This window comes from Neofelis nebulosa, chromosome 1 (genome assembly GCF_028018385.1).
Source record: "Neofelis nebulosa isolate mNeoNeb1 chromosome 1, mNeoNeb1.pri, whole genome shotgun sequence".
Classification (NCBI taxonomy): Eukaryota; Metazoa; Chordata; class Mammalia; order Carnivora; family Felidae; genus Neofelis; species Neofelis nebulosa.
The window spans coordinates 121313452-121340662 of record NC_080782.1 but is presented as its reverse complement, the minus strand read 5'-3'; the positions used below and the strand labels follow the sequence as shown (position 1 = coordinate 121340662).

At 44.9% G+C, this 27211-nt stretch overlaps 1 protein-coding gene across 5 annotated transcripts in view; it reads left to right on the top strand.

The window, feature by feature from the left end:
* The window catches only part of ARHGAP26 (Rho GTPase activating protein 26), a 425071-nt gene extending 399185 nt beyond the window's left edge, over positions 1-25886 (top strand). The window contains exons 21-24 of one of the 5 annotated variants that reach the window (XM_058733045.1): positions 5559-5669; positions 5805-5834; positions 11546-11637; positions 19982-25886. In XM_058733045.1, the coding sequence (XP_058589028.1) occupies positions 5559-5669; positions 5805-5834; positions 11546-11637; positions 19982-20070 (322 nt within the window). In that variant the 3' untranslated portion in view covers positions 20071-25886. Of the gene's footprint in view, positions 1-5558; positions 5835-11545; positions 11638-19981 lie in introns of those variants that run through there. The other 4 variants (XM_058733057.1, XM_058733039.1, XM_058733064.1 and 1 more) reach the window with 4 other exon arrangements.
* The last annotated feature ends 1325 nt before the right edge of the window (positions 25887-27211 follow it).

Genomic DNA, 27211 nt, shown 5'->3' with positions numbered 1-27211 from the left:
ATAAAAGAATATGTAGTCAATTTTTTACAAATGAAAATCATTTTTGTGTCTCTTGCTGTAATTCACTATCCAGTTTCTCAGTATTCCTTTTGGCCCTCTCTTCTTGACTAACATTTGATTTCCCTTCTTTTTTTTTTTTTATGGTGCCTTAAATCAAGACATAAGGGAATATTTTCCAAGGAAGAAGAACTCACTGATTTGGGATTAGATTAAATAGGATTTTACAGGTTTCCATGGAATTTTCTCTTCTCATTATAGGAGGAAGAGTGGCAGGAAGGGAAGACAAGGAGTCCCCCTTGGATTTAATAGAACCTTCCTATTCTAGACCTAACTGGGAAGGGAGGGGTGATGGCATATGAAAGTCAGCCCTGGGCCAGCCAGTGATCTCATGGACGTCACCCAGGCCCGAGATCCTTGACTGGGAACCAGGGCTGTAGATCACAATCCAGTGCCTGGCAGAGAGGAGCAAATGCCATTGTTTTGACTTCTTCATAGTACACCTGGCAGAAGACTGTCTGGATACTCTTGTGTACGTCTAGTCCTGTCTTAGAGAGTTCTGGGACAGGCTGACTGTTCACCACTCCCAGTGTTTCTACGATGAGCCACACCATGTGACCAGGGCTCTAACTTCTCAGGTTTCACTTCTCTATCTGCCTGTGTCCTTCCCTACACTGCCTTCTTGGCAGAATGCCCTTTGGAAAGTTAAACATTGCTTCCAGATGGAACAAGAGGAGGGAATTGTATTCATTTTTAAGGTCCCTGGAAATACTAGGAAAGAAGAGAGCCCAAGGTAACCTTTTCCAAATGGGGGGAAAAAAGGCTATCTAATTTTTTTTAATGATGATGCTCCATGTTGGTGGGGCAATGGTGAGAGGGAAGTGGCATCCCCCCCATGCACTATTGGTGAGAATGCAATTCAGCAGAACTCTTCTCCAAAGCTATTTGCTAGGTTGTATCAGGACCCTTAAAAAAAGACTTCTAGCCTTTGACCCACTAATTTAACTTCCAAGAATTTATGCTAAGGAAACAAATACAGTCAGTGATCCTCAACAAGGATGTAAGTTGCACTACTATTTATAATAGCTATAGGGGGATAATGATCTGAATATACACAATAAGGAAAGGTTGCATAAATCAGGGTATACCATACAAGAGAATAGTCTGTAGCCATTTTAAGAATATGATAGCAAAGCCTATTTAATGACATCCGAAAATGTTTTATTAAGTGAAAAAACAACAACAGGCTACTATGTGTGTAGTAGTATTCCCCCCCCCAACTCCCGCCAAAATAAGGAGATATGCCAAGATAGTAACAGTGACTGTTAGTGGTACAAATTACCATTTTATTGCTTTTTCTTGCTCTTTGGTGTTGGCCAATTTTCTACAAGGCCATCTGTGATTTTGAGTATCAGAATTTTAAAAAGATCATTTTCTTCTGAATGGTCAGCTTACTGCTCTTCTTGTACTGGTTCGGGTTTTAATAGCCATAGAGTAGAGACCCGACTGGGTCTGCCACATCCATAATGACATTGGGAGCAGCCCTGTCCATAGTCACTAGGCAAGCATGCCCTGGCTGGTACACCAGACGTTCCATCATTCAAGTGAGTCACCACTGGAGGGTGTCAAGCTGATGATAATGCCACACAGTGGACTTGAACTACCTGCCACAACCCAACATGCTGCCAGGCCTTTGAGCCTTATCTTCCTAATCTGTTCTTTCTTCACTGTCCAGTGAGTGTCAACAGGACTTACTGGGACTCTGGGACTCCTTTTGAGGACACCGTGGACCAGCTAAGTAAAGCCGATGCAAGCCTTCCAGTTTAATCCAAACTAGACCAGCAAATGTTCCTTCCAAGCTAAAGTTTCAGCTCTTGTCATTGCTACAGTTGGGCCTTAATGGAGGGAACCCCAGGAGTGAAAAATGTGCAGATACTCCCAGCTTGACTGTGAGGGTAATAGAGAGGACTTAGGAACTCACCTGCTAAGATTGTAGTTGTAAAATTATTTTCTCCTATCCTAATGTCAGTAATTTGTTATTTTTGGCCTCAGTGGGAAAAGTGAGAATTTCATAGAAGCTTCAGAGCCAATAGCAAAACTGACCATTTGTTGTTTGTGTGTTTTGTTTAGGTTTTTTAGGGGTGAGATTTTTTTGCCTGCTGTTGTCATTTTTCAGTAAATGTAGCCAGACACTTGTGCAGTGAAAGGGGTATGTACGATTATGCATAAAGTCTTGGCCATTATCATTATCTCTGGGCATCGTATTTCCCATGTATATGTTCTCTGAGATGTCTCACAACTAAAATATCATGTGCTGTCTGCTTCTTGGAGGAATACTTAGATATTATTGATATCCTTTTGCTATAGGCATCCATCATTATATAAATTTTTTTAATGTTGATTTTTGAGAGAGAGACAGAGAGAGAGAGAGAGGGAGGGGCAGAGAGAGAGGGAGACACAGAATCCGAAACAGGTTCCAGGCTCTGAGGGGTCAGCCCAGAGACTGATGCGGGGCTCGAACAAACCGCAAGATCATGACCTGAGTCAAAGTTGGATGCTGAGCTGACTGAGCCACTCAGGTGCCCCGGCATCCATCATTCTATATATATACATAAATAAATGTTCTATAGCATTGTTGAGATCATGAGTTTTATTGACATGATTCTGAAACACTAAGCAAACAGCATAATTCCATCAGTAGTTTAAAAAATCAGAGTACTATGGAGTGTGCATTCTATTGTTATGCTAAAATACAGTAGTCATAAATTTTAAATTGTGGTCATTTTATAGCAAATAAATAAATGTTGCTATGAGTAAAACAGAAGCAAACAAATGAAATTCTGTTAGCTGTAAAAATGGTAGTCTGTACTACAGTAATTGACAGGGGGATTGAAGAGTAAGTTCTTGTAATGGTTTCAAACACCCTGCATTCCAGCCACACCCCCAGATAATTTCAGCCATGTACTACTGGCCAAGAACCACTTGGATATGCAAGGATGTGAAAAAACATTCAGAACCCACATTGTGTTCATAGAGTATGTCCCTAACGATGCCTTTAGCTAAAGGCATAATTCTTGTACAAATGAGATAGGAAGCTGGAGGTGTTTCCTCCATATAAAAGCCACTGAAAACAAAAAAAGAAAACAAACAAAAAAGTCTTAAGAACTTTTTAATTATCCTGTGCTGACCACTAACCAGAGAACAGATGAGTGCAGGCCTCTGGGCCTGGGCTGCTTGCTCTCTTGAACCTGCAAATTGTTCCTGGTCAGAGCTCGGGTTCCTGGGTTTGGTTGCAGTTTAGAAGTCATGGCCAGGCCTTGCCTACTAGGTCATTACTGAGGGAGGAGTGTTGTGGGGAGAGGCCTGAGAAGGCAAGGCCTTGCTTACTTACCAGCTGTAACTATAGAAGAAAGTGAGGACTAGACAGTCAAAAGGAGGCCACACTTTTTCCCAGGACTCAAGACAGAGTGAAGTGGGAACAGGTATTAAACTGACAAGATAGTAACTTATCCCTCAGCTGACAAATCTTACTGTGTTATAGTAGAGTTGTTTTTAAGCCTATCCCATCTTGTCAAATACATCGTGAACTCTTGAATTTAAGGACCTTGGCAGGTGCTAAGTTTTATTCCATTTGCTGTATTTGATTGTGCTGTGTGCTCAGTAACTTGTTTTTGCCGGATTAATTGAGAAAAAGAGAAACAAGCCATACTCTTCAAATTTAATCTCTTGCATTATATGAATTCCATCTGCTATGTGAATCTACCAAAGAGAAGACTGGAGGCAGAATTGGGGAATTTACAATGTGTTGAGTCTTATTGAATCTGTTGCTCCATTTCCATTTTCCTTTGCAAATGTGGCAGGCATCTAAAGGAAACTCATAAATCAGTGGTTAAGAAGGCTTCTAGTGCTATGGCTGGGTCTATAAAGAAGCTTGGCATAGCATAAAGGAACATAGTAAGTCCTGCTACCCCAGAGGCAGTACACTGTGGTGGCCAGAACCCAGGGCTTAAAGCCAGGGGATTGGGGTCTGAACCTCAGCCCTGTCACTTACAGGCAAGCCTCAAATTGGCCCAAGTTTCCACATCTGTAAAATAGGAATTGTATTGTGCCTCTTGGCTTGTTGAGTAAGTTAAATGAGATTTATTAATGTACTCACTCAGTAATTATTTCTTGAATACTTACAGGCACTATTTTAGGCATTGGAGGTAGAACAGTAAATAAAATGGACAAAAATCCCTGCCCTTGGGGAATTTATATTCTAGAAATATAATGCATATCATGGCATCAAATAAATGTTTCATTCAAGGAGTCTGTGGATTTCTGGTGAGCTCATGTGATGAATTTTTACTGTGTATTTCCATGAGAATGTATGTTGCAACCCTAGGCACTTAGGACCATTATTGGGCCACATGTCTAAATTGAGAATGGCCCATTAAGTAGGACATTTATGCATTCTTGCTAAATCCCACTATGTTTAGAAAGTCTGTTCTAGTGGAATTGGATTGCTGTCATTTTCACCTCTCTGAAGTGCTTGGACTGAACATTCCAACAATTGGCTGAGGCTCATTACTGCAGGTGGTGTTGTGGCTGGGTGATCTCCACATTGTTTTCTTAGTCATTGCTCTTTGCGCTCTCTGACTTAATGCGATTTTACAGAGTTGCTAAAGCTGTGTGTTTGTTTGTTTGTTTGTTTGTTTGTGTAATTTGTGGAAATAAGTCAAAGGGCTAGCTAGCATGACCAGTTAAAATCCACAAACTGTATTTTAGTAATTTTAATATTTCCTCTCCAAGCTTTTGATCAGCTGCCCATCAAAGAACAAAATGACAGATTGAAGGTTTCAGTTCCTTAGGTTTTCATTGCCTTCCTTCTGGGGCTTTTTCTTAGAGCATCAAAATTCCCAAAATCCATGAAAAGAGAGAGCACGCCTGGAAAGCAAACCCCAGGGGGACTGCAGAGCTGCCTAAAATCACATGTCCTCTCCTGAGAGGTGTGTGTCCAGACCCGTCTTCCATGTGCTATCGTTTTTCTGATGCAGTGGATTTCCAAGTCTCTGGTGGCACACAGCCCATTTAGTTAAAAAATGTAAACAGGAAATTGTTTCCTGGCTGAATGGCCCGTGTGGCCCAGAAAAATGGTCATTTTTGCTGAGCCACAACTTTAAAACCACTCACATAGCAGTGGAGGCTGAAGGCCTCTGAGAAGCTTGCCCCACCCCATACAGGCTGGTGCTAGGGTCTGAGTGGGAACTCACGTACGTGGGCCCAGGGCGTCTTCCACCAGGGGGCAAGGGCACAGTGGACACCACTGAAGATGCTCCTGTGACCTAGAAAGAATTTCTGCAGGTCAGAGAGACACAGTAATGCTCCAAGGAACGGCAGAAGAGCCGCTGCTTGGAAGATGCAGAGGTCTGGAGACCTGTGACTTGGCGCTGATGACACAGCCTGGGCTTCGGTGCCCCTCTTCTGCTCCAGCTCCCCATCATTTGGCCTCCCATGAACCTTGTGCTCCCATTGTGGTTTCCCTGTGTGCTGACAAGTTTTCTGGTTGTTCTGTCTTGCAGCCCCCCGAATCCAAGCCCAACTTCACCCCTCTCGCCATCTTGGCCCATGTTCTCGGCGCCATCCAGCCCTATGCCCACCTCATCCACGTCCAGCGACTCATCCCCCATCAGGTCTGTTGCAGGGTTTGTTTGGTTTTCTGTTGCTGCCGTTGTTCTCTCATTGGCTTGGTCCTCTCTTCATGCAGTGTTCAGCCTCCTCGTCAACTTTGTTCCCCGCCATCCAAACCTGCACTTGCTTTTTGACAGGCCAGAAGAAGCGGTTCGTGAAGACTCCAGGTAAAATCACGGATGATGACCAATCCATTCCTGTTTATCCAAAGCCGGTCAGGGACAGTGGTGGGGGGGGACTAGCCTCTACCCTCCTCTGATTCCAGCCTAAGAGACTGAAGCTGGGAGGGACCATGTGCATGAACCAGCATGGCATTTTCCACACCTTTCTGAACCCTTCCTCCAGTTTCTGAATTAATCCGTGATGCCTGGAGTTTGGGGAAAGAGTGCCTCCTCAACGGTCTCCTGTTTGGATGGTTCTCAGAATCATGGGCTCTCTGTGCTTTGGTATAAGATAATATCAGAGGGAACAGTGCTGAGACACTTACTGGCCTTTTCTTCCCTTATGTTTATCGGGTAGCATAAGGCAACTTTTATTTGTGTGGTTGGACCATTGGCCATGAGCAGTGATACCTAGCTGCTGAGACCAGAGAAGTGGGAGAGAGACGCAGGTAACACAGAGTAAAGGATGGAGATGGGAAGTGATTGCTCTTTAAATCGTCGAGGTCTGCCTCTTGCCCTCTGCATTCTCCCAGCCTGCTCGGATCTCCATGCCTCATGGACCCTTAGTGTTCATGGGAAGAGGCAATACCTCTTTCTGAGGGTTGATCTAGTTCCTCTTCCCTGGTTTGAGAATATCCAGACTTAATTCTTTATACTTCTCTAGAGAAAAGAAGCTATTTAAATCCAGGAAAAGAATCAGTGAATAAAGATCCTGTAGGATCTCTCTGATATGTAGATCCTAAGCCTATATTCTCTCAAACTTAGTCTCTGGTTGCAGACAACCAAAATGTAGAGCCTACTTACGTAGCGTCATAAGCATTTGGAGCCTTAGCAGTATTTTCTTGTCCATCTTTTTGCTCATATCTGGTTTTTTCCTGGAGGGGTGGGTCCAGCAGAGAGGCTTAAACAATTGACAACACTTAGCCTCACTTTAAAAAAAAAAAGAAAACCCATGCTATTTATATATACAGATGTATATATTTATTTTCCTCCATGTACTTGCCAATCTGTTATTTCATGCTATCCCCATCTGAGGATGGAAGGAGAAATGGCCTGAAACCTCTTACAGAGAAAGAAAACTAAGGCACAGGGAGGTGACTACGTAGTCACATGACTGGATGAGCACCCATCCAGAGGACTTCTTGTCCTCAACCCAGCACTCTTTCCTCCAAACATAAGGGTGCCCCCAAACCTAAGGTTCCATGCGACTCCCAGCCCCGGAGCCTGGCCTGCTGTTCTTGGTTTTCTATCTAGCTTTGCACTGGAAGGTGGGAAAGATAGCTTTTCCATATACTCTTTTACCCTCACCCTGGGAATAAGGTTAAAACTCAGATCATATTTTCCTGAAACTTAAGTTATTTCCTCATTATTTCTTAGACATATTCTGGGCGCTTGGGGAGACATTAACTTTCTAGGACACGAGATATGGCATGGATATAACCTTTCTGGTTAGATGCCTGATTGCTTCATGAAGACCTGAACCAGAGCAAACTACAGAGACCTGGGGCAGTCACCTTCCAATATGCCTCCCTACTCATAGGATAGGCCCAGTCACTAGGAGAATATGCTTCCTTCGTTTTGATCAAAGGGGAGTAAAACCTTGAAAACATTGGTCCTTTGAACAGAATGGGCTGGGGGACTCAGGATGATAGAATCATTTGGCTAAAAATGTGGGCATATTCTCTACTTTGGGAGTGTCTACTTTTTGTGTCTCTGAGTTTCGGGAAACAGCCTGTTGCCTGTCCAATATCTGTTCCTCTGTACTCCTTTCCATCACCCAACATATTTTCCAGGTATTTTTCTTTAGCTCCTCCTCTCCATCTCCCAAAGTATTTCAAGATTGGCAATAGGATCTGCTACCATGATGTGTTTGGGGTCATGGTTATTCAGCACTGCCCACTCTGGCCACCATTTTAAAGTAGCACCATCTGGACAATCTTAATCCACAACACTTGAGGAAGCTGCCATTTTGAAAGAGGAAAGGCCAACTAGGGCTTGGAATTGACTGGCACTGAGCTAAGTATGTGTGCCGAGGTGAGCACTGATAGAGACCCTACTGGGAGCTAGCCCATCAGAAGTAGCCAAGAGGGTTGAAATCCTCTAGTTGCCATTGCGGTATGCAGCCAAGAAATGGGGGTGTACACCTATCATTCAGGTCCATTGGGGCCTTTCCCCCACACCCACCTCCATAGTGTGAAGCTTCAGATTTCCTTCCCTTGGAAAATAACTACTTAATTAGATGTAATAAGTGGTCCCATGAACTTCTCTTTAATGTCTCCTCTGGAAGTGGCTCCCTCTCCCCTCCACCAGGCATATAATTTGAAGCTCAGGAAGGAAGAGGCCTTTGACAGCACAGCAGAGGAAGGGTACTGGAGGCATATTCCCTTCACACTTCCCTTTCCTGTCACCCCTACAAAATCTCTAGTGCCTAAACCATAACTTCCACTTACACAGTAGCCTCTGGCAGTTGTGCCTAAATGATCAAGCTATTGCATCCTGCCAGTCTAGCTGGTCCCACCTCCCTGTAGTGTCATCTGATGGAGAGTGGCTTGTCATTTTGCAAGGTTTGCAAGGGCATTTGAGGGAAGCTCCTCTGAGTGCTTTCCTGGCCTTGTGCCATGCTCAGAGGCGAAAATTAAAAATGAACTAGCAGAAGGTTCCAAACTTGTTCATGCCCTTGAAGGCCAGCTGAGGTCTGAAGGGCGCTGTTACAGGAGCAGCTGAACGCACCTCAGGCTCTCTGTGTCCAATGTTGAGATGCACCGCAGGGAACGGGGAACTCAAGAGCCAAAGGTGCTTGGTGGGGAGTTTTTATTTTTTTAGTTAGAGCCAAAGCCTACAAACACAACCTCCTGCCAACTGGATCTGTTTTGGTAGGAACTCTACCTAAAGCAAACTGCTGGGGCTTTTGACAGTGAATATGGCATAGGACACTGGACTGGTTGGGCTGACCAACTTTTAAAAAGATAAGAGTTGCCCCCTGATAGAGATGCCAGATTTGGCAAATGTTTTGCAAATAAAATAAAAATACAGAATATCCAATTATGTTTGAATTATAGATAAACAGCAAATGCTGTTTCTTATGATAAGTATGTCCCATGTACTATTTGGGACATACTTAGGCTAAAAAGAGCATTTCCCACTGATCTGAAGTTGTTTTTTAACTGGGTGTCTTATCCTTTATTTGGTGGCCCTAGTCCCGGGGACAACAGTGGGAGGACATCTCAGGAGAAAAGACCCTCTCCTAAATGGTCAGTCAACTGTTAATCTCAGAAAAAAGCAAGGCCCTTTCTTGATCTTTGTTTTTATTTTTAATGGGTTATTGCATTGTCACTTTATTCAGTTCCCAAAGCTTAACATTAGTGGAAAATTTATTCCTTTTGAATAATAATCTTCAGCACCTGAGACCATTCCCTCTGCTCTCTTCTGCCAGATTACCCCAGTTGGCTTCCCTGGTTTGCCCATTTTGTCCCATTCCCTTTATTTAATGAAGTTAATAAGTAACCTCTATGAGAATCCCCTGGAAGAGCCTTGCCTCAGATGATCTTTCCCTCGCCTTTGATTTTCTTGCCCCCAGTCTCTGTTCTTCACCCACCTCCTGTTGCGTTGTCCTTAAGGGATAGTGACTCTGGCTAATGTCAACCGGAATCTCCTTCCACTTCCCTGGCTCTCCTTGCCTGCCAGTATGGGGTTTGGGCTGTTTTATCACTTTCTACAACCAAGCAACTCCTCCTCTCAGCTCCCACTGCCTCAAAAACAAAGACCAAAACAAACATTTTTCCCCTCCATGGAAAGTTGCACAATGGATGTTTGGCCCTTGCTGACAATATGCATACTTGGTTCACTTAGATCACAGAAGATGCCCCTTGTCCAGACTCCATTCTGACTTTAATGACAATTATCCCAGAAGAGCTGTTTTCCAGTTGAAACTAATGAATTATGATGGCTCTTCTTTCCTTCATCCCACATAGACCCACTTCATTTTCTCCCCATTTCCCAATTTTCTCCCACCTGGCTGCCATCTCTGGGCTACTAGAAGGCTAGGAAGAAGAACAGTAAACTGTGCCTAGCAACAAATTCTGGATACTCATTTATTCTCATCCTTGTGCACAACAGACCTTTTAAGCTATCTCCTTCAGTTTTCATGGAGCCAAGACTAGAAGTTCTAGATGCCTGGTCCTAGTGTAGGTGTCCATCCATCCATGGCTCCTCTTTTCCAAAGGGAGGATGGATTTGGTGACTCAGAAGTACCAATTCCGTGATGACCCAAGACCTCTGCCTCTTCTGATGTTGTCTGGGCTTACCTGAGACCAGCCCTTCCTCAGCTAAACCTCATTTGGCCACTAGAAATCAGTGTGCCCCGGGGTGTTTGGCTCCACTGACTCCTGGAGGCTTTCTGTTAGTCAAATGTAGCTAAAGTAAATATTATATCCCTGGAATAGTTGCTTAACCCAGAGGACCGACTTGTTCTTTTGTTATTCTGCCCCGGAGCCCCTAAATGTGCTTCTTCAGAGGTCTTAGAGATAGAAGAGATTACTTTTAGCAAATAAAGAGCTAACTTTGACTGTTAAGTGTCATTTCTATTATGACCCTTGAAAAGTCCATTGATCATTTGGAACTACTGGATATCAAAGCAAAGATTGATAGGTGGTAATAGGATTTATCACTTCTTAAAATTTACTCTTCAGAACACGAATTAGGAATCTGTGGCCCTTCAGTGAAATCCAGCCTACCACCTGTTTTTTCTAAGTAAAATTTTGGTGGAACACAGCCATACGAATTCATTTACACAATGTCCATGGCTGTTTTTATGACACAAGGCAAAGCTGAGTAATTGCAACAGAGACCATACAGCCCACAAAGACCGGAATATTTACTGCTAGGCCATTTACAGCAAGAGTTTGCCAACCCCTGTTCTGGAACCGTGGTTCTCAGCTCTCTTGCACACTAGAGTCACTTGAAGAGCTTTTCAAAAATACTGATGACTATATTTATATCTGCAGGTTGGTATAGAATCCAGATATCTGCATTTGTTAAGAGCTTCCCGGTGACTTTGATGCACGTATATATGTCATGTTCCCTCCCCCTTCTTCCTCTCCACACTCCCCACACACGTTCACGTAACTGCTCACACACACACCTTGTCTGTTCCCTGCCCTACCCCGGGGGTCGGGGAGTTCCACCTCTGGAATCCTGCTCCACCAGCCCAATGAGAGAAATAAGTAACATCTGGGAGAGCAAATGTCAGCCCATGGCCTAGAGCCGAAAAATGGCTTAGTTAGAATTTCTGCTTTTTGACTCACTGAGCATTGCCAATTTTCAACAAGGTCTTTTGGGAGTGTCCTCCAGAGCAAGTAGGAAGCCCTTTCCCCACCACCCTTTTCCCAAACTACTCCTGCTCCAAAAATGGGTCCCAGCCTGCACTCCCACCATTCAGGTGTCCTGACACCTAGGCAGAGTTTTAACGTGGCACAGAGGTGACCCCACAAGGCATGTGGTTTCTCGGGGCTTACAGCTTTTCTCTGAATAATTCTCATTTTTCTCTGGTGACCTTTGCAACTCTTCCGCCTCATGTTTTGCCATCTGGCTGTCTTGTCAGGCTGTTGCCACAAGAGATAACTAGGTGGCTTGCAGGGAAGGGGAAGAAGAGAGATTAAATATCTGGGGCTTTCAGATGGTTTAAAAATACTGCTAAATAAACTCCTGTTTTCACACAGCACACCGTTCCGGAAGGCAAAAGCCTTGTATGCCTGCAAAGCTGAACATGACTCAGAACTCTCGTTCACAGCAGGCACAGTCTTCGACAATGGTGAGTTTCTCATCCCTTTGCACAGATCTGGGCGGTGGCGGGGGGAGGGGGGAAGCTAATAAATAACTGCAGTTTTCAAAGTTCCTACCTAAAAAAAAAATGACAGTCTCATTGAATGAATAAGACTGAAAAGAAGGGTGCGTGCGTGTGTGTGTGTGTGTGTGTGCGCGTGCGTGCGTGCGCATGCTCCCTGGGGTCTCTTCCCAAAATACGCGAGAAGCAGCAGAACTTGCGGAGGCATTGTCAAGAGAGGACAGTGTGCTGAAGCCTTCACTTTGACTGAGGCAACCTCATGGAAGTGTTTTGGACGTTAAAAGTGGATTGTACCTGCACAGGACTCAGCCCAGCAACTTGGCAGTGACTTTGAGAGTCTGGGGGCTGTACAGAGGGTAGAAGTAACAGAGCTGAGAACAGGAGTCTTGTAAGTAGTCAGCCCAGGGCAGAGACTGAGGTACAGAATTTCTCATTGGGTTCAGTGGCATCCACCCTCCACAGGAGGTGAGGCTTGTCTCTGAGATGGCAGGGTACCCGGGGACCTCTGTGTCAATGAGCCCTGTTGCAGCCCTGCGTGCCCTCCCCCGAACTGTTGGGAAGTGTAGAGTGGACTCTCTAAGTCACATCTCTCTGCAGACTGCCAGCTGTCCTGCTCAGGTGTCCTGGTGTGAAACTGGATTCGTGGCACCTGCACCGTAGAACTGGGAACTAGTACTTACTCAATGAACCTTTTCCTGGTTCTTTTTGTTTGTTTTCCTCCCTAAACCAAGAAAAAGGCAGTATTTTTTTTTAAGTGAGTATTGATGCCATAACTTGTCATAACCATTTACCGAAGAGAAAATCATGTTTCTAGGAAAAAGCCAGAGTCTCTGTTATTGCTGAGATTTTTGCCAGATGAACTTCTCCTTTAGGGTTCGTCTTTGTGGATGCTTGGGTGAAAGGGTGTGTTTGTTTTGCCCAAAGGAGGAGCCCAGAGCAGCTGCCTGATTTCAGGAAGTGGACATTTTCTAGGGGTGCCTTCTTGATTTCAGGTGGGGTGGTGGCAAATTTCCTGAGCAAGGCTGAGTGAGTGCAGGTTGCCCAAGCACTCCCCTTCAGGGCTGAGTGCCTCACGTTGGCCTAGATCACACCTCCTGCCACCTGCCTGAGACCTAGAAATACAGGGCAGCCAAGGCCCCCACGTAGCACTGGCGAGCCTGAGCTCTAGATTCAGGCCACCAAAGCACAAGTCCTGGTTTGTGCCTCTGTGACCTGAAGCAGTGACAGCCTCTCTGTGCCTCACTTCTGTCATACCAGGGTAACAGATGGTTGCAGGGAAGAGTGGAGTGGTGCACACATCATATATTTAGTACTCAACACATATTAAGCATTCAACACTGTTAGTAGGATGATTGTCATCGTTTCGCCTGTCCTAGGTAAAGAGCCTGTTGTTCTGATAGTTCACAGTGACGTGTTTACCTTTTTCCCTGATATGACCCAGGCCTGGCTCTTGGCTGGGCAGTAGGCACTACACCTTGACTCTCTGAGTCGTGGCTTGTCTTTACCAGCCTCACATTCTAAGCCAGAGCAGAGATGGACTCCTGGGGACATCCTTGATGGCATTCACACACGAAGGGACTGCCCCCTCTGTGTGCCCAGCCCCTGCATTCACCGTGGCAGAGATAATAATCAGGCATGGGGGACCGACTGGGAAACAGGTCACAGAGGTCACACTTGGGCCTTCTGAGCCAGTAGGGACAGGGGCAAGCTCTTAACTGTATGTGACCTGCTGGGCCCACGTCCTCCTTTATGGTTCCCCAAGCCCAAAAAGCACTGTCCTTAATTAAACCTTTGCTCCATTAACTTTCATTGGGGTGCCTTGCATACCAAAATATACCAACTGCCTGTCAGCAGCTGGAGTAATCAGGCTGACCTGAGGTGAAGCTGGTCCCCTGAAGGCTGTCCAAAGCCATGTCATTGACAAGTGTGCCCGGCCCGAATAGGCCCCTAGGTAGAGTCACAGCTCAGCCATCACATGACACAGATCTCACAACAGACAAACCAGAGCAGGCCGCATGCACAGGCTTCTGTGTCCTACTCTGTCAGCAGGGGTGGGGCTTCTGCCTGTAGAGGAGCAAGATTTGAGAGATTGCCACATTTACGGGTGAATCCAGAATTTAAAGTCTGTCCTCTAAACTCCAGTTCACTGCTCTTGTGGGCAAGGGGCTGCCTTGTTCCTATCAGCCATTCACTGTGACTGCAGAGAGGACCCCTGATCTCAGGGACAGAGTTGGTTTAAACTCTCAAAAGGTATGTGTATGTGTGTGCATCTTGTTTGTGACTCTTTTTCTTGAGTGCAGCCTCCTTGTATTTTTTTTTTCAAACAACTGTACTGAGATATCCACATACCATATAATTTACCCCTTTAAAATGTGCAATTCCATGGTTTTTTAGTAGATTCAGAGTTGTGCAGCCATCACTACCATCTAATTCCAGAGTATCTTCATTGCCCCGAAAAGAAACCCTGTGCCCTTCAGCAGTCATGCTCCACATATGCCGTGTCCTGCCCCTTTCAGCCCAGGGAACCCCTCATCTCCTTTCTGTCATTATTTATTTGCCTGCTCTGGATATTTCATGTAAACCGAATTATACAGCGTGTGGGCTTTTTGTCAGTGGCTGCTTTCACTCAGCATAGTATTTTCAAGGTTCATCCCTGTTGTATGTAGCATGCGTCAGGACTTCCTTCCGTTTTACTGCTGAGTAATCTTCCCTCCTGTGGTATAACACGTTTTATTTATCCATTTGTCAGTTGATAGCATTTCTATTGTTTCTACTCTTTGGCTGTTAGGAGTAATGTGGCTGTAAACATTTGTGTACTGATCTTGGTGAGGACCTGTGTTTGCTGTTCTCTTGTTGATAGACCTAGGTGGGGGAGGGGCCCCCTAGATCACACAGTAACTCAGTTTAATAGCTTCAGGAGCTGCCAGAGTGTTCTTACAAAGGGATTGTACCATGTCATCTTGCCACCTGCCTCCATCTGACAACATGTGAATCCTCTGTTTAGATTGGTTTGGCTGGTGATATTTATCATGCCCGATTTTTAGAAAACACTACATATACCTCATTATCCCCCTCCCTTTACCTGGGAAATTGGGCATTAGGGGAGAAAAAACGGTTAGCACGTTAGGCAGAGATCACTTCCCTTGTTCTGTCTCCTGCTAGTTTCTTGGTGGAGACTTCAGGTAAGAGCCATTTAAGTTGGATGTTCTGTAGCTGTCAGATTGAATCATCAGACCAATTGGAAGGAAGTTTCCTAATGACAGGCTTAGGGAGTTGTGTGTGTGTTGTCTTTCTCAGCATCAAGAAGAAGGGATGAGGAGGAAGAAGAAGGAGGGGCACCCTGAGGGGAAAGTCTGTTGTTTCATAATGATTAATCTCCAAGCCTTTGGATTCCAGGGGCCTGTGCTGCAAATGCGAGCTGTGCTGTTCAGTCGGCTTTGGGACTTTGTGCAGTGGGGAATGGATGTGCATTACTCGGAAATAACTCCACTGTCAGCCCTTGCCAGCCTACTAGGAAATAGCATATTTCACCAAGAGTGCCTTAGTAACGAAAGAGAAAGAGAAATAACTCATGTTCCCAAGAACATTAGTCATTTTATGGCAGTGTGATTAGCGATACCTGGAAAATGCACACAGCATTCACTAAAATTGGGTTCTTGGGACAATTTGATCAAGATTTGAGATGGGCTGGATCCATTCACTGCCAAGATATGGGATCCGGCATGAGTGCAAGTCCCACTCTGGGCTGCCCCAGGTTTCCTTCAGAGACAGAGAGCATCCTCCCAGGGGATCATGGGTTGCTCTACCAGTGGGGTTGTGGGGGAGGGTCCTCAGTGGAGTCTTTTGGACCCCCCAGCCGTGCCTACTGCCAAATCCAAACACAAGCCCAAGCCACCTCCATCTCTCACCCAGCTGTTTCCACCAGCTGCCAACACAGACTTGTCATGTCCACTCTTGCCCCCATAACCCTTTCCTACGCAGCAGCCAGAGCAATGTTTGAAAATCGCATCATGTTATTCTCCTTCACCTATCCCAGTGGCCTCCTGGTCCTCCGAGAATTGCTGATCGGCGTCTCCACAGTCTTGTTCCTGCCCCCTGGCCCTTCCCTTCCTCACTTGATATGCTGCAGCCTCGCAAACTTTCCCTATGTTCTCTGCTAGGGTTAGCAAACTATGACCTGCTACTCAAATCCAGCCCACTGCCTGTTTTTGTAAATAAAGTTTTGTTGGAACATAGCTACCCATGCCTTTTTGTCTACATGTTAGCCATGGTGCTACAATTGCAGAATTGAGTAGAGACACACATTTACAGACTGGTTCTTTGAGAAAAGGTTACAGACCACCGTTCTGAAATCATAGCAGGCTTTTCCCGACCTTAGGGCCTTTGTACTTGCATTACCCACTGCCTGGCTAGCTCCTTTAGATCATTTAGGTTTTAGCTTTTTGAGCTCCTTCCCATACCCACATCCCTATCCCAGTCTCTTTCTCCTCCTTCATCACTACCTAAAATTATGTGCTTATTTACTGATACGTTGCCCCTTTCCGAGCACAGAATCTTTTCTGCTTGCTTTGTACCATGTGCAAGGTCCTAGCTTAGTGTCTGGCACAGGGTAGATGCTTAATAAACACTTGTTACATGAGTAAATATATTCACCTACACAGGGATCTGTGCCTCTTCCAGCCAGTGCTTCTTCCCTTAGGGACAGCCAGCCACTAGAGACCTTAGTCACATGCTTGTTCCTTTTCCACAGTGAGAAAAGGAAAGGAGAGAGCATGAGTTGTGTATACAGGGGTGTATGGAGCATAGATGGATGAAGCTGAAAATGCTTGGCAGGAAGCACATCCATGTCAGGAGCTGCTTGTATTATTTGCTTGCTGGGCTGGAGAGCTGCCGAGGCAGCTCACTGCAGTGGTTCGTGTGTTTATGTGGCACATTGGACACTGGTGTAGTTCAGAAAGTTGGGCATGGGCTCAGTTGAGCTCAGTAAGTGCATACAAACACTGTTAATATCCAAAGCTTTGGGCTAGGCAAAAGCAGTAGTGGTTAGACCACAGAGTCTGGGGTCAGATATCCCGGATTCACATCGATCTCCATCATCTGCCAGCTGTGTATTTAGGGGCAAAATGCTCAACGTCTCTGAGCCTCAGTTTCTTATCAGTAAAATGAAGATAATAGCAGAACTGAGTCCACAGTCATTCTGAAGGTGAAAGGAGATGAGGCAGGCAAAGCCCTTAGCAAAAGACCCACCACTTGGGATGTACATATGTATGTGTATGTGTATATGTATCATTCTTATCCCCAAAGACCACATTCTCTGGTTGAATTAGAAGCATAACGGGCTTGGTCTCTGGAGTCAAAGAAACTGCGTTCAAATTCTAGTCATACCATTGTGATACTGCACAAATTAATTTACCTTTCTGAGCCTTAATTTTCTCATTTGTAAAATATGGATACCAAGATACAAGCTAGGATCTTTAAGATCAAAGAAATTGACGTATATCCAAACCTCAGCAGCCCATGGCTGCTTCCCAGTCACTATTTCTAGGTGTTAGCTTCTATCATAATTGACAGTCAGAGGGGAGTCATTGAAGAATATTGAGTGATACGGCACAGACTAAAACATCCTAAAAAACTAGTAAAGGAAGCAATGCATAACACATTTGAACAGCGTTAACAGGACCCTTGAATAACGTGTGGAATGTGCTATGAGCATTCCAGGAGTTTGGAGAAAAGAGGGAGCAGGTAGACTGGATTCCGTGCTGGTGTTTCTGAAGGAGGTAGGGCTTCAGCAGAGTCGAGAAGTGGGAGGAGGGGAGACAGAAGACAACAGCAGGGCAAAGGGCATCTGATGTTGCTTCCCCTTCTCCATCCATAGGTGAGAATTTGCACTTTCTTATGACCACCCTCTTTCCAGAGGCATTTGGGCACAGAAAAGTCATAACCCTTACCTTTCTGTGATTAAGGTAAAAATAACAGATCCCTGGGAGCACCTGAGTGCCTCAGTCAGTTAAGTGTTCGACTCTTGATCTCAGCTCAGGTCTTGATCTCAGGGTAGTGAGTTGGAGCCCTGCATTGGGCATGAAGCCTACTTTAAAAATAAAATAAAATACATATCCCTGGGCCTCACTCCTAGGGATTCTCTTTTAACAGGTGTGCCACGTGGCCCAGTTTTAATAACCGTGCAGGTGATTTGGATGCACATGGTTTGGTGCCAGGCCTTAATAAGTCCAGCTCGAAGCCCCCAGTGAGTCAGCAGACTGACCAGAAGGCTTCACTGTCCCCTGTCCTAACTCTTGTTCTTCGGCTTGGAGGGGCCTCCTTTGTCCTCTCTCATTCATCCCTTACTCTGCAAATCCCATTTTTAATGTTTTTAGTTGTTAGCACCTCAGCACCTGAGCTGCATTTGAACAGCTGGCCAGGAAGGGAGAATGTCTGAAAGAGAGAGACTCAATGTATCCAGTGGAATAACCATTCAACTAGGAGCTTTGCTGTAAACTGGGAGGGGTCTTAATTTTGTTTTTGTTGTATTTGGTTGGTTGGTTGTTTGGTTGTTCTTTCTAGGTCTTTTATTTTGGGGAGTGAGTTTGTTTGTTTGTTTTGCTTTTGAACATTTGAGGTTTTCCAAAGCTTCAGTGGGTATTGAGATCAGGCGCTCACCATGATTTTACCAGGAGAGAGCCTTGTTGACTCATCCAAATGATGCAGGATCCCCTATTGACAAATTCTGGCTCTCTGCTGAGTGCTTTCTCCATATTGGCTCCTGGCACTGGAGTTTTATTATAATCACTTTATAGGTACAAAAAAATTCAAGTGATCTTAATTAACATTGTCAGCCGGATGGCTGGGCAGAAGGCAGTGGTGTTTGGGTGCTAGTATCTTCAGGATAAGTTGAGAGAGCTTCATCGTTGGAGAGACCAGGTTGCTTTTAAGTTGTGTTGTATTCTCCCATGCTCTTCTCTTCCAGACTCCTCTGTGTGGATGTCATGAATCCAAAATACCCTTAGTATTTTTGGTTTATTCCTGAAGCCTACTGATAGGAAATTATGTAAGCATTTTGGAGGCCAACTGATAGATGTTTGACCTTGTCTTTTCCTGAAGAAACATTCAAGATTACCTTGACACTGACCTTCCTGAAGCCTCACTGTGTGTTCTTTCGCTGCTTGCCCATTGCTTCCTTTGGTTTCTGTTCTTGGTTCTTTCCCTACAAACTGAAACTAAAGTTATGTAGTAGCAATGGGGGCGGAAATGCTTTTCTAAAACAAGCTCAGGAAGTCACTTAATTAGCCTAGGAAGGGAATAGGGGAAAATTCATTCTTTACGAACAATCTCAGAAAATTGGAGTTTTCCTAATACATTAAGAGCAAATGCACTGCCTTTCCCATTAAGAGTGATTTGTATTTTGCCGGTTCACAAGCATGAACACCGTGCCCCTGCCATCTCCAGGTCCCATGATTCCTTCTCTCTTTCTTCCTGCTATTGGACTTTGCAGCCTCAATTGGATTTTATGTAATCTTTACAGTATCACAGTAGTCTCCATGAAGATGGATTGTGATAGCACAGAAATGGGGTAGATTTTTTGGATATCGAAAAATCAAAGAGACAGAAATTTTGAAAGTTACAAGAGAAAGAGGAAGAAGACAGCCTTGAGTCTTGTATGTAGGAGGGAGGAAAATTCTAGAGAACAGGAAAGAAAAATAAGAAAGGGTATGGGCGGAACAGAGAGGGGGCTATTCAAAGGCTATAGATTGCCCAAAGAAAGGTGGGGAGATTTGTAGGAAGATTAGAATCAGAGGGTAAGGATTTAAGGGAAAGTAAAATGCATAATTAGGTTAGTGAAATGCATACTAGATACCTTTAAAAACTAGTTCTTAGTATTCCTCCATGGGCACTCCACTTGGCACATAGGCATTACTGGGTAGATAGATGGGTACATGGATGGATGGATAGATGGATGGATGGTTAGATAAATTTATGGATGGAACACCATAACTGACTTCTAACCTCAAAAGGAAAAATCTGTCACCTCTTAATAGTTTAAGCCAGCAACTTCAGAAAGTCTAGGAAACTCCAAAAATTGTATGCAAAATTTTGAATGGCTGTGTCTATTTCCCTTTTTTTTGTTATAGAGAACTTTCAAAATGACCTTTATCGGAACGCTTATGTCCCACAAGAAGTTAAGAACCCCTGGTCTAAACAAGTCCTGGAAATATGTAACATAACAGGCGACTGCACTCATTTGTTCTCTCACACGTCCACCACCTCCCCTATCTGTAACGTTTTCTCGCTGTCTCTCTCCCCTCTTCCTGTACAGTTCATCCATCTCAGGAGCCTGGCTGGTTGGAAGGGACTCTGAACGGAAAGACTGGCCTCATCCCTGAGAACTACGTGGAGTTCTTTTAACCATGGGCCCCAGCAGACCTGCTGAGCTTTCCATGGTATCCATGACAACCGCTGATTGCAGTGTTGGAGGCCGTTTCTCTTTGCCACTGAGAAATTCAGGGTGACTGACTCGGTTACTACCTGTCAACGCAAATGTTTCTGTGATCTCTGGAGCACCCATCCCCATGACCATGGCAGCTGGCATGCGGTGATACTGCAAGGAACAGAAGGAAATCAGCAGTGGAGACCATTTGATTCTGATAACCAAGAGAATGGCTGGCAAAGCCATTCCTCTCCTTTAGCGCCCTAAATAGGGAGGATTCATTTGTTTCAGCAGTCATCCAAACCCCCAACCTTCTGAGAAAGGAAGTAAGAAAGATGTAAGTAGTCCTCAAGAGCATGCAGTGTAGCTTAAGTCTGGCAGGGCTGGGCATTAGCTGAGACCCAGGCTGGGCCCGTTGTTTCTGTTTACAGTAGACACTCTCTTTACCCCACCTCCAAATACTTGAGGCCCACAGTGCTACAGGCAGCTGGGTCTGTCTGTTTGCATGCAGGAGGGAGAGGGGTTATGGCACTGTTTACGTAAAATGCAATCTCTCACCATCTCCAGGCAGCCTCGGCCAAGCATCGGCAGAATTCAGCTCAGTCCCCTCTTGCAAGGGGAACACACACACCCCACGTTCCCCCTCCCAAGCTAGGAACTTCTCTGCCACTGAGGGCTGCCATCACCTCGTAACCACAGCAACCCAACCTACTCTGAAACTAAACCAAAAAAATAACACACTTTTTGCATGATATTTTTTTTTTCTCCCTGCTTTATGGTCATTTTTTGAATGGTTTTCCAACAACCTGAAGCAGAAGGGCAAGGAATTAGAGTGGTCTGCTCAGGGCAGACAGAATGGCAGCTGGGAACTCTTCCCTTTCTGATGAATTTCAGCAGCATCAGGATATATTTGGAGCAAACTCTAGTAACCTCTTGAGATTAAATTACATACAGGTTTAATATTTCTGTTCTTCCATGCTTTATAGGGGGCAGTATACTGCTTCTCCACAGGTGACATCCTCCCTTTGACTTGTTCCATCATGGTCTCACGTTCCTGTCCCTTCCCCTGCCCTCGCATGCCTGTAGTCCCTCACTGACCAGCCCCGTGGCAGTACCCTGCGCTGCTGAGCACTGGTGCCCTGGTGGCTTTCAGGGGTGATTTCAGGGCTAACCCTGTGGCCTGTAGTTTTAAAGGACATATGTGTTCACTGCCACTCAGAAAAAGGGAATTGTTTCTCAGGCTTTTGAGGCACAAGACTAATAGTATAAGCCATTGTGATTCAGGAGGTGGAATGGGTACCTTCTGAGAAAGAGAGTTTCCTGGTCCAGAAGGGGCCGGGTCTTCTGGAAGATTACCTGGGGTGGGGAAGTTGGGCCTGGACATTTCACATTCACTTGGCCTTCAAAGAACAGAGTTCTCAGTGTCTTCTGCATTCGAATGTCCTTGCAAGAGTGACTCTGGGCAGACAGACTCCAAATTGATGGACCGTCAGGCTCCCCAGGAGCCCCTCGGAATGGCAGCATTGTTCCAGAGTGTTCCCCGCTTCTGGAATTCCTGTTTAGGGAAGCTTAAAGAAGAAGAGAAAAACTTGAATTGTGTTGAATTACTGTATCTTTTACTTTTTTTTTTTTAAAAGATAAACTTGTAAATAGAGTGATTTGAAATACTATATGGCAAAGTTTTATATTTGATATTCTTGAAGCTAGTCGCTGTCGCTCCACACGTTTAAGCTCTGGTTGTTGAAGAGTTGTGTGTATGAGGGAGCAACCGGGGGCAAGGTCATCCCCTCTCTGGCCTTGAAAAAGGAGAAAACATTTCTATACACTCTCTGCTGGCTCTGGTTGGTGGGCATGACTCACTGATGGTGTTCAGTCTTCTTTATGCAAATGTGTTTTTGAGCTTTTCTTGGGCTTTGAATTTGGAGAGAGAAAGAGCATTTTCAGGCAATGAATGTTTCAAAGAACTCTTGCTGGGTAGTATGAAGCAGCTCAGGATTCACATAGGTGGGGCTCGGAGTTAGATTTTGTTTTCCATGTTTCTTCTCAGGTGTATTTCTTGGTACCCCCAAGGTGTCAGGACAGAAAGTGTTGGGATAGTTGCATGTTCCTTATATCTAACTCCTCGGAACATCTTTAAGTCTGTATACATGAGGCCGAGCTATTTTGTAAATGTTGTGTGTGTCTTAAGTTCTAGGAAAAACTGGCTTCTTAGGATCTTTGGTCCTCAGTACACTGCTGCTTTCCCTTCCCCTAAATACTTCCCTTCCTGTTCATCTCACATTTCCTGTAACCCCAAAATAAGAGAAAAACTCTACAGAGGGATAGAGGTTGCTGTGACAGCTTTAGAGATGGTTTGAAATTTTAGATATGGTGATTCCGTTCATCAGCTCAAGGATTTACACAGCGGTGGTGCAGGACCTCATCCAGCAGCAAGCAAAACACTACCACTGAATCAGGGAATAAGCACTGAGACTGGATAAGACCAAGAGAGGACTTGGGAAAGCTCTCACTGCAAACCCAAGAAGAAAGAGAATACACAAACCGGCTCCACATACTCCCTGCAGACCTTGGACAGCTCAAGGGTCTGTTCAGCGGGGCCTGAGGAGACAAGCCTACTCTGTGCCACTGTGCGTCCTAAATAGAAAGAGCTCAAAATATTGTTGTTAACACATTTGTCATTTCGAATTGTCACCTGCCACACTGGAACCTTAACTAGAGCTAACCTAGGGGAGCAGAAGGCCCAGGCCCTGATTTGAGTAGCTCCTCGCTAAAGCATCACTGTCGACACTTGGCCCCAGCTCGACTGCTGGGAAGCTTGTCCCTCCCTCCTCAATTGGCCCTGATCTGAAGCTGGAGGGAAATGGAGCTGTTGCCAACCTGGATTTTTCGGTAGACCCCTTCACAGCTTCCCTGTAGCCATGCTGGGCATGTGACAGATGGCTGCTCTCCTTCCTTTCCCCAGCCAGGCTCACCTCCTCCCCATTTGCTACAGAACTGGAGAAACCTTTCAGAATGTGAGCCAACAAATAAGGAAGGAATTGGAAAACCAAAAATAGATTTTACCTTCTCTATCATCTCTGCCCCCCCACCCCGGCCCCTAATTCTGCTGAATAGGGAACTTGAGGGCAGATGAGAAGAATGAACTAGGTACCAGAGTGGAGGACTATGGACCAAGATCCCCGAGCTCTCCGCAGAACCTTGTGTTTCTTTTGTAAGGCCCTGGGATGAGGCATCCAGAGCCTGAATCTTTTCTTGGGCATATGAGCAGTCTGTCCCTCCTCCTTTGGGTACTCAAAGAATTCCATGGCTACAGAAGGCCATGCTGTGAAAGAAGTAGTTTCAAATCCCTCCCCCTAAGCGAGTAAATTCTTGACTTGCTCAAGACTGATGATATTCTCTCCTGTTTTCAAAAATCAGTGTATAGAGATGGACCCTGCATAGCACAGCCTTCTTTAATATCCTATAATTGGAGCCAGTTTTTCACTTAATGTTTTGAGTATTTCTACAGCCATTATGTGTTTACCGCTGCCAGACCAAACAAACTCAGTGTAATTCTAGTTCATCTCCTTTTGCTGAGTGCTCTTTTGGATGGAGAGGCAAAGAGAAAGAAAATAAGCCATCAAGTATTGGCAGATTGGCGTTAGCAGGACAGAGCCATGCTAGTGACAAGATCATTTCAGGCATTTCCAGGACTCCAGGGTTGCACGTGCATTCCTGTAGCTCAGAGGGAAATCCTTCTATGACCTAGGTCTCCTGACAACAGCAACTCCAGTCACTCCAGAAGTTCCATCTTGACTACAGAGACTGCCAAAGCACCCATGGTTGAAGGGTAGGGAGACAGAAATAATTGGCTAAAGGTAATTTGATCCCTTATTCGTGACTATTTACTGGCACCTTTCATTCTCTGGCTTCTGTTGCCAAAACCAAGTTGGGACCAACAGTTTTACAGACACAGGAGTCCCAGGTACAGCAGTGGCCACCATGGTACCCACAGCATGTTGCAGTGCAGAATGTTTGATGAGCAACCGTATTACCCAAGTAGGTAGCCACCACTGAAGAAACCAAATAGCTCCCTGACTTAAAAAGGAATGTCCTGGGTATTCTGTTCCGAGTTATCTGTCATTTTCTGGCAAACTTAATGGTAATCAGTTACCTAGACAACCCTGCCCCACATGTCTTTTAAGTCAACTGGGTGTCCTCTGACACACCCTTTGCTGGTGTTTAAAAAATGTATCCTGTGTGCAGATGCGTTTGGCAGCCACGCTGATCTGCTGGGTGCTGAACCACTTCTCTGTAATTGTAGCATCAAAATGACACCAGCAGAGCAATGAACCTTGCACAATTCTACGGCATGCCTGAGACAAGACTCCGACAAGTAATAATTAGCTTTTTTCTCCTTTCACTGCCTACGGTCCTTGTGTAACTGAAGAACTTCTCACAGCACAGGGAGAGACCATATAGAGAATCCAGATGTCCTTCAGAGCCACCAGCCCTTGCTCACATGTGGTCTCCCGATGGAAGCACTTGTGTTCTTGGGTGAAAAGGTATTGGATGTGAAGTAGTGCCGGGAGCAGACACAAAGTAAAAGGTGAACCACGTTGAAGATCTTAGGATTGTTTTTACAAGAAATAAATATAGTTCTCAATAGGGAAAAATACATCACAGAGGAAGTTTGCAGCTAATAGTTTCGCAAAAGTTTTCCAGGACACTACAAGACGGAAACATCTTTCAAGAAGGTGGAATACTGTAGGGAGCAAAGGCTTGGCACAGTCCCAGTCCCATATAAGAAGAGCAGTTAGTAGTATATGAAAATTCTCTTGAGCGTAGTCAGAACCAGAGTATTGATAGTCAAAATGTCAAATTTACCTGGAGCAGTCCTGGAGAGGTCAAGACATTGTACATCCCTTTCTACAAAGTTGTCCTGACAGACACCTACAGACAGCTACCGTGGGTATCCAGATGCCAGGGTCAAACTTATACCTGTGAAAAGAGGTTCCTCTGTTGATTCTAAAGCATCTGCGTATTAGTATGTGTTTGTGTATGTAAAGCACACATCTACATAGGCCAAGATCCAGACTCTTCCATAAGCTGGCATTTGCTGAGCCTTTGGAGCCTTTAAGAGTTAGAAGTTGGGAGTTAGAGAAACGGCAGGCTGTTGACTATAAAAATGACAAAAGATGTAAATTAAGTGCCATTTTAAAACTTCGTATTTATCAAATGGTTACTATCCACAGCTATATCCCTTATTCACTTATTAAAAGTCGTGTTGAAAAACAGATCAAACTCCTAAACCTGTAGTCGCTAATACTAGGCTAGCGCTCACAAGCACTCTCAAAGACATTTTGTCCATATTTTGGAGAAGAAACTGTTTGCATGTTTAACTCATAATTTAGGCTACCTTTGAGTATACTGCAAAGTGCTGTGTGATACAATATCAATAAAGTACTTAAAAGTGGCACTTTAAATTTTTTTAAACCGTAAATAATGCACTGTTTTAAACTTCAGTTCAGTATTGAATATTGACTGCTGTGTAAAATCCAATTCTGTCATTAAAAAGTAATTTGTGACTAGACTAGAACTTGTTCCCTGTCATTAGTAATAATAGTCTTGCCATGTTGAGGCTTTTTGAAAAATGTGCTTTTGCATCACTAAGGCTATCTATAAAGACAATACGGTTCCTGTTGAGTGGCCTCTGAAACTTGGCTTTCTTTCATTTGCTTGGCTTATGTGACAATCCTTATGAAACGAGTGGAAGTATGATTTTTGAATTAAATGACTTTTCCATTTGGTGGCACGTTTGTTTCTGGAGTTTCTCATAAAGTTTTGGCATGATACGTATTTTCGTGTTTCTTCAAGTAAGAGTGTGAAGACCTGCTCACAGGTCCCAGGTCTGAGCTCCTGCGGTTTACTGGTAATAACTGCAGTGCTGATTTTTGACCTGCTTTGGGGAGCTCTATTTCCTTTAGGAAAGGTCTAATGCTAGTGAACTTGAGGAGGAACTGTTAAGCATGTTAAACAAATTAAGCCCCAACAAGTCATCTTCCACTTAACATTTTTTAATTTTTATTTATTTATTTTGAGAAAGAGAGCCCAAACAAGGGAGGGGCAGAGAGAGGAAGAGAAAGGGAGTCCCATGCCGGCTCTGCACTGCCTGTGCGGAGCCCGATGCGGGGCTCGAACTCACCAACCTGAGCCGAAACCAAGAGCCAGACGCTTAACAACTGAGCCACCCAGGTACCCCTCCACTTAATGTGTTCGACTGTGCCTCCTGTGGAAGACATAATTGTTTTTATTCTTCCTGAATTTGATTTTCTAGTCACCTCTTTTGTGGAAGTTCATTAACACAATGTGGGCTAATCCAAGAGCCACCACACAGACAGTCCTACCACACAGCTGGGTGTGTCCCACAGGCTTGTAGAGCATTTGTTTAGAACTTGTAACATGTCCCAGGCCAGCTCCTATTACTGAGCCTTCTCATTCATCATGTCCCTGCCAGACACATTCAGAGCTGCAGCTTCGGACTCAGCTTTACAACTGGCTCCCAGCTTCTGTGGGGAGACCAGAGGGCTCACAAGGAGAGGGCAGGGGGAAGCTCTCCTAGTGCCTAGTTTTGAGGGGGTGTCCTCTTGAATGTGTGGGTCACACATGAGACGCCTTACACTGTGCTCATTTGTTACTTAAGAAGGCACTGACTTACCCCTGGGGACAGCACAGCTTTGCAGCACTGCCATCTCTGGGCTTACACCCGCCCTGGAAAATTCTCCAAGCATCTGAAGCCTCCTACATGCGTGAGGTCACGCGACACCCAGGTGAGACCTTCTGAGTGGCACACGTGTGTCTGATGGCCATCATCGGGAACATGAGATGTATGTATCTGTGTTACCTGTGTCCTTGGCCTCTCCAACAGACTTTGCAATCACTTCACCCTTCGCGTCTTTCCCACAAAAGGTTTTTATTTTCACTTTGATTCTCAGAGCACAAACTGCATCACACCTTGTGGCTGGTTTGGTGTTTTTTTCACTTGTTAGCTCTGGCTGCATGGTTGGTTGTAAGAGCACCTTGGTCACAAAAGGGCTTGATGGACACTTGAAATGAGGTAAATGAAAGATTTGCTTAGAC